The following is a 13,750-nucleotide window of genomic DNA, read 5'->3' as shown; positions in this document are numbered from 1 at the left end:
GACTGCAATTTCCAGGCCACCCTGGGCAACTAAGGGACAACCTGTCTCAAAATAAAAAATTAAAAAAGGGTTAAGGATGTAGCTCAGTGGAAGCATACATCTAGATTCAACCCCAGTACTGAGGGGGAAAAAAATAAAGTTAGCTCCTGATTTTATTTATTTTTATACACACACACACACACACACACTTACATGAGATACTTTGTGTTTTCCATTTTGTAATCAAATCATAAATCGTGAATTTGTAAAATCACTTTTAAAAGTGGCTTTTGAGGCACATTAAGGAATTTTCAACTGCTTGAATTTATATTACCATGAGCAATGACATTAAATTTAAGTATCAAATTCAGAGGACAGGGGTTAGGGATGTGGCTCAGTACTAAGGCACCTGCTTATTAGTAATGCTTGAAGACTCTGGTTCCAACCAGACACCACAAAAAAATAGAGATCATTCAATGAGAAAATTAAAACATGCAGGTAGGAATGGCATCACTTAAGGCTGAATGAAAAGGAGGAGACTGAGGGAAATCGGTAGGCTTTTCACAATTGAATGACTGAGTATCATAGACAATAACAATTGACATTTCTTTTGTATATCTTTTTTAAGCAGCCTATATAGCCTTACCTCTACTCCTGTTATGTCACCATCTTAAAACTTACAGGAGCAAGGAGATCTCAGAAACACTTCTTGTTTTCTTTTGTAGTAATGGAATCAAAACCAGGGTCTTGCACATGCTAAGCCCATAGTCTATCACTGAGCTACACTCAAGCCTCCCAACTTTTGTTTTTTGTTTTTTAATTGAAACTGGATCTCACTATGTTGTCTGTCCTGGCCTTGAATTCCTGAGCTCAAGTGATCCTCCCAAGTAGCCAGGACTACAGGTGTGTACCACCTCGACAAACAAGAACAGTTTGACATAGCATTTTCTCACAATACAGCCTCTAAAAACAACCTAGTTTGTTAGGGGATGTAGCCCAGTGGCACAGCATTGCCTAGCACGCACAAGACCTTGGGTTCAATTCCCAGAACCACAAAAGAAGAAAAATTCAAAAAATAAAAATTAAAAATTAAAAATAGGCTGTCCCGAACTTCTAATGATAGAATTCTTTACCTTCATACCAAGGAGGTTGAAAAAACAACAAAATCCATATGTGACACTTGCCCATGCTTCCAAGGGTGCTGTGAGACCTTAAGTTCTTATGAGATTGCCTAAAATAAAAAACATGCCAGCCAGGCCTATAGTAGTTCCATGTGTTAAAAGTGTCCGTGATAAATCCAAGCATATTTTTCTTACTGCAGAACAGATAATCAATGCAAAAGTGTCAAAGGCACAAGCAAAAAGCCAGAAGAACTAAATATAGAAATGAAGCTTCTAGGCTGGGGGTACTGCTCAGTGGTAGAACACTTGCCTAGCATGCACAGGGCCCTGGGCTCAATTCCTAGTGAATGTATGTCTCTCTGTGTGTGTGTGTTGTGTATGTATACATACACAACACACACATAAATAAATAAATCCCTGTTCCTATGATCAACCACTAAAATTACTTGTTTTTCTTTGTTAGAGACAATAGCTTAATCTTCCACGTTTTATTTTAGTTGTGTTTAGAATATTTCAAAAATTCAAAGCTGAATTCTGAAAATGAAGGAAGCTTTGGTAAGGCAGAAGGAAGTGCTCAGTGATACAAGAGAACAAAAGATTAGACAGTTTTACAATACATATTCAACAAACATTTGCTGAAAAACACCAATGAGGGAATGAATGGATGTAACCATGATCTACCACCTTACCTCTCAAAGCTTGCATGGGTTTTGAAGCTAGAAACACCTTTATTGGATTCAGTTTCTATCCAATACAAGTTACTCAAAAGTTTGATTAACACCCACCACCACCCAAATTAGGTTTATCAAGATTAGGAATAAGGTCTCTGATCAGCATAGTGACACACACCTGTAATATTAGCTACTTGGGAGGTTGAGGCAGAAGGATATCAAGTTTGAGGCTAGTTTGGGCAACTTAGCAAGACTGTCTCAAAATAAAAAATAAAAAGGACTAGGTATATAGCTCAGTAGTAAAGCACACCTGGGTTCAATCCCCAGTACCATGAAAAAAGAAAAAAAAAGGTCTCTAAAACATTTATCACAATGTCTGTCACATGATAGGAGCACAGTAAGTACTCAAGTATTTTTCCTTCCTCCCTCTGAAACACAAGGTAACTTACTAAAAACTTTCAAAGGTACAGACAAAAACTTTAAGGCTATTTTATTCAAAGCTTCTATTCAGATGAATGAAGAATGAAAAACAATCACAGGAGTCTTCCAATTTAAAGGGAAAATTTAAAAATCACTAGCTAATAGTTATATAAGTAGTAAGACCATATCAGGCATAACTATCAAAGCCTAGTAACATAAAATACTAACATGGTCTACAGCAAATGTGCCATCTACAAGACAGTTCTCTGCCTCACTTTTTTTTTTTTTTTTTATATTTTATTTACATTTTAGTTTTTGGCAGAGACAACATCTTTGTTTGTATGTGGTGCTGAGGATCAAACCCAGGCCGCACGCATGCCAGGCAAGTACGCTACCACTTGAGCCACATCCCCAGCCCTCACTTGCTTTTTTAATCACAAAGACTTCCATGACTTCTAAGGACCCCAAGTATAAATATCCAAGAGCACTCAAGAGCACACACACACACACACACACACAAAAAAAATGAAAATGGATACAAATAACTTTAACCCTGGAGAAATTATAATTATCAACCAACACAAGACTTGAAGGACAAAGTCAAAGGTCCATTCAAACCTAACATGTATTCTCCTAATGAACCCTTAAGGGTGGGAGGAGGGGGGTAATTAGGTAATCAAATTAAGGACTGAACCCAGGGGTACTTTATTACTGAGCTACAACCCCAGCCCTTTCTTCACATTTTTATTTTGAGACAGGGTCTTACTAAGTTGCTTAGGGCCTTGCTAAACTGTTGAAGCTGGATATGATTTTTGTTATCACCGGTGCCTGAGCCTCCCAAATTGCTAGGATTACAGCAGCGCTGGGCATCCCTTAACATTTCTAAAGAGACCTCTCTATTGTAGTGTTGTTATATGAGGAAACATTCAAAAAAGTTAATCATAAATTCTTAAATTAAGAGCCACAAACTTGGGCTGGGAATATGGGATATAGCTCAGTTTGTAAAGTGCTTGCCTTGTATGCACCAGGCCCTGGGTTCTAGCCCCAGCAACACACACACACACATACACACACACACACACACACACCAAAAAAAAAAAAAAGTCCACAAACTGGACCAGCCACTGTGGTACATGCCTGTAATCCCAGGAGCAGGGTAGCTGAGACAGGAAATCTCAAAATCAAAGCCAGACTCAGCAACTTAGCAAGGCCCTAAACAACTCAGTGAGACCCTATTTCAAAATAAAATACAAAATAGGGCTGGGGATGTGGCTCAGTAGCCGAGTGCCCCTGGATTCAATCCCTGGTACCGTGCCCCCTCATCCCAAAAAGAGAGTCCACAAACTGGGCATGTTGGTGCATCCCTGTAATCCCAGTGGCTTGGGAGGCTAAGGCAGGAGAATTGCGAGTTCAAAGCCAGCCTCAGCAACTTTGCAAGGCCCTAAGCAACTCAGTGAGACCCTCTCTCTAAATAAAAATACAAAAAAAGGATGGGGATGTGACTCAGTAGTTGAGTGCCCCTGAAAAAAAAAAAAAACAAGAGTCCACAAAAATGGCAGGAGCCTAATTACCTGACTTGGATTTTAATTTCCCAGGGCTGGGGATACAGTTCAGTGGTTGAGCATCTAAAGGCCCTGGGTTCAATCCCCAGGACTACCCACCCCAACACACAAACACACACACACACACACACACACACACACACACACACTGAATTCCTAAAAGTAACCATCTGTAGGAAAGTAGAAACCGCATACCAGGACTAAAATCACAGGCCCTTAAATTAAAATTCCAATTCTGCTGACAACTCCAAATGCCCTGGGCAAGTCTTTTTAACTCTTTAGTCTGATCTTTGTTTCTTCATCTTTAAAACTAGGACAATATGAAGGCTAGGTGTAGCAGAATGGTAGAGCAAATGCTTACTTAGAATGTTGTGAGGCCAGGGGGTTTATTCCCTAGCACAAAACAACCATACAAAAACCCTCCTAGGACACTTTTTGAAAGAATTTATTATGAGGATAAAGGAAATAATGTATATATTTAAAGTTTCTGGCTAGTGGAGGAAACTCAATTTTTTTTTCAAATTGTCTCCACCCCAAAACTAGCATATCAAGGTTTCTAGAGAATCCTCAATGTTGAGCTCCTCTCCACTTAAAACAAACTTCCTGTAATAACAGAATTCTCGGGCCCCTTCTACAAATTTTTTGCACTATTTCACTATCCTATTCTTTAAATTTATCACAGTATTTAACTTGTTGGCTGTTACAGGGGGTGTAGCCCTGTGGTAGAGCGTTTGCCTGGCATTCACAAGGCCCTGGGTTTGATTCCCTAGTGTCAGGAAAATAAGTAAATATGGACAGAACCAGTTTTTTTTTTTTTTTTTTTGACAGAGAAAGGGAGGACCAGATCATCAAAATAAAATCATGCCCCCAAACACCACATTTTAAAACTCAAATGAGGACCGGGAATATAGCTCACCAACACCATAAAAAAGTAAAATATGTATTTTTAAATGTTCCTAGAGGTCACAGGAGTACATATCTATAAATGGGTCAAGAATATGTGTCCGAAAATCAAGAAAATGGAAAATATCTATAGGCAAAGTAGGAAAAAAATAAATATTTCTACTTAAGTACCATTATTATGCAAGGAAACACATTCAGAAAAGTTAAATGGATTCTTGTGCTTGGAAAAATTCAATTATATAATTCACTCAGTTTCATTTTTAAAGTAAATTTGAGAGGCTGACCCTCTTAAATGCCCTGTATAAAAACCCTAGTCAGCCAGGTGTGGTGGCACACACCTGTAATCCCAGCAGCTCAGGAGGCTGAGACAGAAGGATGGCAAGTTCAAAGCCAGCCTCAGCGACAGCAAGGCCCTAAGCAACTCAGTGAGACCCTGTCTCTAAATAAAATACACAACAGGGCTGGAGATGTGTCTCAGTGGTTGAGCGCCTCTGGGTTCAAACCCCAGTACCAAAAAAAGAAGGAAAAAAACAACCCTAGTCAAGTGGCTGGCACAAAGAGTAGTGGATACTTCTTAAACAATACTTGTCATTAAAAAGTGATGGTGGCCGGGCATGGTGGCACACACATGTGGCGCACACATGGGAGACTGAGGCAGGAGAATCACAAGTTCGAGGCCAGCCTTTAGGCCAACTTTGAGAGACCCTATCTCAAAATAAAAAATAAAAAGGGCTGGGGATGTGGCTCAGTGATTAAGCGTCCCTGGGTTCAATCTCTGAATCTCTTTACCAAAAAAAATTAAAAAGGTGATGTTTTACCTCTGAGCAAATGCAACATAATTACTTGTCAGAATTAAGAATCTGCAAACACAACAAAATAAACTTAATTGGACTTTATCATAATCTTAAGATTTAAATAAGGCAGGATGTTCTGGCCAACTGAGCCAACCAGTCACAAAGTAACAAGGAAAACTTCATTTCCTAGTTTTCCTTCCAAACCCTATTTCTTATGCTTTAGTTGGCCAACAAACCAAGAAACACTTTGTTCTCTGGCTCCTCAGGGGCTCAGAACCCCACCACCACCATCTACATATATCATTCCACCATTATCCTTTTATAATTTGAAACATTCCCAGGGTGGTGCCAAAGAAAAACCAAGACCTAGGTTTTCTTCCCTAAATTCTATTCCTGACATCAAAGCAGCAATCTCAGCCCCACCTTCTACAGGAAAACAGAGTAATAGTCTGACCAGTCTCTCCCTCTAATGAGGGGGAAAAAAAAAAAATCTGGGCATTTTGCCCAAATCTCTTACTAAAACTCCTAAGTGAAATTAGACAAAGAATGATAAAAAGCTGATAAGTTATATGTCTAAAATATCTTATGCATTAGCAACCCTAGTCTCAATTTTGGTTTAAGACATTCTAAGTTGATTATTAGCAAATCTTTAAAAATCTCAACACCTTAAAAAGTCTTTTATTTTACTCTAAACATCTTCAAATTATCAGAAGAGAAGGAAAAGTAGACTGCATTTGCAAAAAGAAATTATTCTTTACTACTGGAAATAAAACTTAGCAGCTCAGGAGGCTAAGGCAGAAAGAAAGAGTTCAGAGCCAGCCTCAACAATTTAGTGAGGTCCTAAGCAACTCAGCAAGACCTTGTCTCTAAATAAAATATAAATATAAAAGCACTGGAGATGTGGCTCAGTGGAGTTAAGCGCCCCTGGGTTCAAACCCCAGTATCCAATCAATCAATCAATGAATCGAATTTAGCTGGCACAAGCTGTAGTCCCAGCTACTCAGGTGGCTGAGATAAAAGGATCCTAAGTTTGATGGAAACCCTATCTTTAAAAATAAAATAAAATAAAAAGCACTGGGGATGCAGCTTAGTGGTAAATCCACTAAGGTTCAATCCTTAGTACCACCAAACTAGAAAACTACCATAGTAACACTTTATTTCAAAGCTCTTTCATCTTTAAAGCAACCCTTTTTCTGCTAATTGGGTGTGGGGTTGTGGTTCAGCGGTAGAATGCTCCAGGCCCTGGCCTGGTTCAATTCCCACCACCACCAAAACAAAACAAAAACAAAAAAAAATTAATATACAAATTTTATGGCACAAAACTGTCAACTTTCCTATTTTAAGTTAATTATGATAAAAAAGAAAAAAAAATTTGGAACCCGAGATTTAACCCAGGGACACTTAACCACTGGGCAACATTCCCAGCCCTTTTTATTTTGAGGCTCGGTTTTGCTAAATTGCCAAGGCTGGCTTTGAATTTGCAATCCTCCTGCTTTAGCCTCCTGAGTAGCTGGGATTACAGGTGTGCATCACCACATCCAGCAAAAAGTAAATTTTTAAATGTAAGATTTCAGTTCTTATCTATAAATGATCCCATAAGATCATCCCATTCACAAACACACAAAAAAAATGTGAGTACATTTTGTGGAGATCTTATAAACTTATAGAATTATAAACCCAAAGAATTACAGATTTGATTCTTTGCTGACACTTAAAAATCATATTCTGGACCATAAAAATACAGTTATTGGGCTGTGATTGTGGCTCAGTGGTAAAGCGTTTGCCTAGCACATGTGAGGCACTGGATTTGATCCTCAGCACCACATTAAAAAAAAAAAAAAAAATGAAATAAACTTATAAAAATGACTTTATTAAAAAAGAATATAGTTATTTTTCTTCTTTAAACTTTTTGGAGGGGAGAGGTGTATAGCTCAGTGGTACAGTGCTTTATCTACCATGTTCAAGTTGTGGGTTTGATCCCCCAGCATCACAAAAATAAACAAATAAATAAATGAAAAATCACTAACAAAAAAAACTGTATAAAAGCCAGGAATATTACTAATGAAATCATACTGTCAGATAACAAAACTGACCTCCTTTTTACTTTCAAATACTTAAAGGAAATAATGTGAGGGCTGGGAATGTAGCTCAATGGTAGAGTACTTGCCTACCAAGCCCAAGGATCTGGTTCAATCCCCCTGTACTGCAAAAAATAAAAACAAGACTTATTTGAAATAGGTTTGGTTTAAAAAAAAAAAAAAGGTCAAATGTTCCTTGAATCCACCATTGCAGAAAAGCAAATGAAAAACTGACAAAATTGAGACAGAGACATATTTTTAAAGAGGAAAAGAAAAGCTAAAGACAAAGTAATCCCTTTAAAATCTGTATTTAAAAACTACCATTTAAAAAATAAATAAATCAGGGGCTGGGGATGTGGCTCAAGCGTAGCGCGCTCGCCTGGCATGCGTGCGGCCCGGGTTCGATCCTTAGCACCACATACAAACGGGGATGTTGTGCCCGCCGAAAACTAAAAAAAATATTTAAAAAAAAAAAATTCTCTCTCACTATCTCTCTCTCTGTCTCTCACTCTCTCTTTAAAAAATAAAAAATAAATAAATCAGGCCCAAGAGCACACATCTGTAATCCCAGCAGCTCAAGAGGCTGCCAGGAGGATCTTGAGTTCAAAGTCAGCCTCAGCAATTAGTGAGGCTCTAAACAACTTAGCAAGATCCTATCACAAACAAATAAAATTAAAAAAAAAAAAAGGAGTAAGGATGGGATTCAGTGGTTAAGTACACCTGGGTTCAATCCCAGAACCAAAATTAAAAATAAACTACAATAGAAGTAGACTACTACTTTTCTACTATAGTTCACTGATACATCCAAGATGGGTCCACGCGTTTTATTTTCAATACATTTATTAAGACGTATCTAATATATTCTTTAAGACAAAATTATTTTCTTGACACTAAAAAAATTCACTAGAAGCAATATGAAAAATGTTTCTGGTATGAAAATAATTTGAAGTACTTCTTAACTAGTGTACTGAAATAATCACTGACTGCTTCATCACCTGGTTCGAAAAATCAAAATTTTTTTTCCTCAAGAAAAAGGAAAGTTTTGACCCTTTCTGCCTACTTTTCCACTGTTAGGATTACACTTCCAGTTGCTTTTCTTATTTGCAGTTGAAATTGCTAACAAGCCAGTCATCACCTTTAATTTCTACCTTAAAGACAACCCTGGATTGTAATTTATCCCCAAATCAATCTAATAAAACAGAAAGCAGTCAAAGGGACAGATTAAATACAACCATTATTTTGGGGCTAAGTAATGGTGACGGAACTCAGGGATGTTTCACCACCGAGCAACATCCCAGTCCTTTTTTATTTTGAGACAAAGTCTCCCTAAACTGGTCAGACTGATCTTGAATTTGCAATCTTCCTGCCTCAGCCTCCTGAGCAGCTAGGATCATAGACATGTACCAGAATAAAATTCTATCATCAACATTTTTTTCCTCCTCACCCCTAAACCAAAAGCTTACAACTTAAGGATAATAAAAGTAAGAGCATTCAGTAATAAAACTAGCAAGAAGTAATCTCATGTCAACCAATATAAATCTACAATCCTACTCCTCCTTAAAGAAAATTTTTTCTTTTGTCAACATCCTATTTTCTCACAAAATTCGTAGCAGCACCCATACGGTACACCTTTAAGTTTCTAAAAAGAATGAGACAAATTATTAGCTGATAAACTAAAGCAAGTAAAGGAACACTTGGGATACAATTGTAAGCATTAGCTACTACTCCATTCATTAGTTACTAAATCAAAATTCTGAAATCAGGAAAAGCCCCTGCTCCAACCAAGAGTTTAATTTAAGAAAAGATTTTAAAGTTCAGATAAGATAGTAAAGAAAACAGACTTCTATCTGGGTGATAAAACCTAATAACAGCCAGGCACAGTGGTGCATGCCTATAATTCCAGCTACTCAGGAGGCTAAAGGATGAGGATCATCAGTTGGTGTCCAGCCTCAGCAATTTAATGAGAGACTCTCTCAAAAAAATAAAGATATGGGGATGTGGTTTAGTGGTTAAGGACCCCTGAGTTCAATCCCCAGTACAAAAATAAATAAAACTCTTAAAATTAACTTTTCTCGTTTTCCAAATTGGTAAACAAATTTCAAAGACAAAAAACAGGTGAAGACAGGTTGTTAAAAGGCTTGTTCTCCTAGTGATGTTACCTTATAAAATATCCATCACCTCATATCACCTTAAGCAATTTTCATTAACACTTTTGCAAAGGTTTTCCCAAACTCCTGGATTATTTTATTAGGCAATCTAGAATACCAACAGAGTAAGCCAAATATTAGAATACTTAATTCTAGGAAAAAAAATATAACCACCATTCCTGGAGCCAGGCTCAGTAGTACATGGCCATACTCTCAACAACTCAGGAGGCTGAGGAAGGAGGTTTCAGGCTAAGCCTGTGCAACCTAGCAAGATACTGTCTCAAAAAAATAAAATAAAAATAAAAAGAGCTAGGGATTTAGCTCAGTGGTAAGGTGCTCCTGAGTTTAAGCCCCTGTACCCTCAAAAAAAAAAAAAAAAAAAAAAAAAAAAAAAAAACCAAAAAATTGAAAATTTCTGGGTTTGATTCTACTGAGATTATTAAACTAGAGACCTCAAAAAAAAGAATAATTTGGCACAGTCATATATTTAAGAATTATTGTCCTTGCCATTTATTAGTTGTTTCTCTTCTTCCCCCGTCTTGGAAAATTCTCCTTAATCTCCTACAAATGTAATTGCTAATAATTCTCTTACAGGTGTCTTTTCTATAGTTTTCCAAAACTCAACAGCCAACCACAACCCACTATCCTCTTCTGAAATTTTATTGCTCTGATATATCCCAAGCATCTGGAACTTCATGGGTTTATAGGTATTTAACAAGAATAAAATCTATTTTCCATACTGCATTACAAGCTCCTTGAAGTTAAGAATCATATTCTTAAATCCTAGCACTAATAGAATGATTTATACCACCTAAAGAGTATTTGTGGGATGCGGTGGCATGAGGGGCTCAGGAGGATCATGAGCTCAAAGCCAGCCTCAGCAATCTTGAGGTGCTAAGCAACTCAGTGAGACCCTGTCTCTAAATAAAATACAAAAATAGGGCTGGGAACTTGGCTCAGTGGTCCCTGAGTTCAATACGGAAAACAAAATGTGTTTACATACTTTCAAATCTCACCACTACCTTAATAGGAATGAGTCCTATGCTATTTTACAAAAAGAGAAACATTCAGAAACTGAGTAACTTATCAAATTTTTATTCAACTAATTAACCTTCAAGATTTATTTAGAGTACTAAATATATTTCACAAGTACAATATATTTCACAAGTACAAGAAACAACGGAGGTTTACAAACCTCCATAAAATGGTCAATCCATACCTCTGACTACCGGGAAAACTACTAATTAGGAACCCCAAGTTCTTCTCCGCTCTACCATGCCAAACCCACTGTCCTTGGAGCCCTTGATAAAGAAAGAAAAAAACTGCCAACATAGCAAATATGTCACTGTAAAAACACTATCCTCAACTTCTTAAAGTATACAGAATTCCAATAAAATACTATGACTTCTGTTGAGTGCAAAAGGGGACATTTCAGCATCAAACCACTGTATTACAAAACTTGAAATCAGAATGTATTTTGCAAGAGCCATGTGACAGACACATGACAGTCAGCTAAACTAATGGGTGGACCTTTTAGGGGGAAATCTTTAGCAGTAATTGACTAAAGGACAATTCAACTTTCAAGACAAATACTGATTTGTGCTTTTAAAAAACTTCCCCTAACCCCTAAAGGCTTCTGGCTAAAAAGAAATACCAACTAAATCTCCTCTAGTTATTCATTAATTTATACCTATGTAAACTGGAAGATTTATTTTAAGAGTCATTGAGGAGCCCCTAACAAAGTCTTTCCAAAGGAAAGTGAATACCAGTTCCCATGAAATGTGCCAGGTATGTCACATCTGTTGTGGTGACTTCTTGAGTAAGCAAGAAAAAAGAATACATTAACTTTTCATGACACGTCATGGAACCTCTTTCCCTATCTGCAAGCATTCAAATAGGTAATCTAAAACCTACAGATCTATATAGGTCCCCACTTTGAACTTGACAGCAACCTCTTCCTTTTAATTTGGTAGTATCAGAAAGACATTCCTTGGCTTCAGTTGTTTTGTTGTTGTTGCTGACCTACAGAAAATAAAATGACTTAAGTGTCCTCTACAACAGGAAAAAAAAAAAATTCACAAATGCCCAGGTGTTTAGGAGGGCAATGGACCGGCGAGTTCTTCGCGAACTCTTCCAAGAAACAACTCAAAAAGAGAACTAAACATTTTAAATCGCTCCTCACCATCTACTCATTCCCCTCAATCCCACGCAGTCCCGAGAAACATCCATATTACCTGAAACCTGGCGGGGAGGGTGGAAGAAGAGAGAGCCAACAAGCTCAGGATTTACAAGTAAAGCTGGTTTCCACCCTGACGATCCTGACAGCTCCTCAGAGTGCGTGCGGAGGGTCTGCCAGTGCCCTCTAGGAAAGCGCCCCCACCCTGCCCGCGCCCCTTAAAAACAAGTCCTTCTTCCAAAGTCACTGCCCTCCGGGAGAGGCTACCCCTTCAGACAGCCCTCCACCCGACGCCCAAACGCCTCGACCCCGCAGTACACCGTTCCTCCGCAGCGGCCGCGCACCCAGGCCCTCCAACCTGACCCCGGCCAGGCCCGGGAGGCTCACCCCTCCGGCCCGGCCCGACCCCTCCCCCCGGCCGCCCCTCCGCCGTCAGACAATGGGGCCCGACTCCCGGACGCCAGCCTCTCCCGCCCCAACACCCTCTCCTCACCCCGGCCAGTGCCCCACTCCGGCCCCAGACCTCTTCGCCCGCTTAAAAGCTTCCCCAAGCTGGCCCAAGACCCAGCCGAACGGTGCTCTCCAGCACTCACTATTCGGGATTCATGCTGGACATGTCACTGCAGCTGCCGCCGCCGCCACCGCCGCCCTTGCTGCTGCAGCCGCCGCCCTGACTCTCCGCGCCACGGGTAATTGAAGGAAAGGAATGAGATAGGTTGTTCCGGGAGAGCAAACGTCTTCCCCCACTCCGTCCCCTTAGAACACAATCAGCAGCCGCCGCCACTCAGCTATCGCTTCCACCCAAAATGGCCGCCGGCGAACCAGGAAATAGGGAAGCCTTAGACCAAAGGGCCTTTACACAGCCCAGAGGGCGGCCGCACCGAGTGGCACGCCGGGAAATAGAGTCGAGAGCGCGCCTATGCTTGCTGAGGACCGACGGTGCGACTCCGCGATCAGCACTCAGCTTCCCGCCAAGCCCTGCGGTTCTGGCGCATGCGCACTTTGAGGGCTTGTAGCCCACCCCATTCCCCACTCCCTCACCCACTAATCTCCTCCCCTCCCTACTCCCCTCCCCGCTGACTCGCTGGCTAGGACTCCGCTCGGACTCCCCCTAGCGGATTGGCTAAGGCCGAGCGGCCCTGGTGATGTCATCAGTGAGACGTGGCAGCCGGGCGAGTCAGTGCCGGACCCGGGGGGGGGGGGGGGGGGTAGGGAGGGGCGGAGGGCGGTGCCCGCCGCGATAGAGGATGGGGGTGGGGGGGAGATGGGCTACCTGAGAGGAAAGGAGGGAGGGGGTCAGAGCCAGAGGGACGACCCGAGTGTGGGGGCGGGGAGGGAAGGGGGCTCCGAGACAAGCTTGACTGGTGCGGCTTCTGCTGGCTTGACCAGCTTGAGGCCTGCCCCTCCCGGCTAATCTGAGAATGTCGGATCAAAGGACGGAAGGAAAGTCAAGGGGCCTCTGCCAAAGACTCTGGCTCTCTGGACTGCTTGAAGCCTTTCTTTCACTCGACCCCTACTAGGTTGGATCATCTCCAGTGAAGGCCTCACACACTTTTTTTTTTTCTCTTACCTTTCGTATTGCAGTAGCCACCAAGTGGACTCTGCCTCTATCTCTTCTCCACCCCACCCCATTTGCACACGTAGCCAGATTTATCTTCCCTGAAACCACCACTATCACAACCCCACAACCTTCCCTGGTTCCATACTCTGGATGGGACACAGTCCTGAGTCATCCTAAATTTCCACTCTTCCTGCTCTGGCACTAGCCTTCAAGTTGAATTGTACAGCTTTTTTGTTAGTTATTACTTATTTTCTAGTTCTGAAATTTGAAAAGTAATAAGTGATAAAAACATGCAATTCATCACGTTATAGACCTACAAACTCCAGAAGTAACATTAA

The 13,750-nt window shown here is 40.4% G+C and overlaps 1 protein-coding gene across 1 annotated transcript in view; it reads right to left on the bottom strand.

The window, feature by feature from the left end:
- Window positions 1–12,685, bottom strand: part of Rab1a (RAB1A, member RAS oncogene family) — a 31,221-nt gene extending 18,536 nt beyond the window's left edge. Inside the window, 1 exon segment of the mRNA XM_046422843.2 lies at window positions 12,445–12,685. Within this exon segment, the coding sequence (XP_046278799.1) occupies window positions 12,445–12,467 (23 nt within the window). The 5' untranslated portion in view covers window positions 12,468–12,685.
- Between the last annotated feature and the right edge of the window lie 1,065 nt (window positions 12,686–13,750).

Source organism: Marmota monax, unplaced genomic scaffold, assembly GCF_021218885.2.
Source record: "Marmota monax isolate L192 unplaced genomic scaffold, Marmota_monax_Labrador192_F-V1.1 WCK01_AAM20220418_F8-fsc00015, whole genome shotgun sequence".
NCBI lineage: Eukaryota > Metazoa > Chordata > Mammalia > Rodentia > Sciuridae > Marmota > Marmota monax.
Note: the sequence above shows the minus strand (reverse complement) of the source record. Positions and strands in the feature narration are given on the sequence as shown.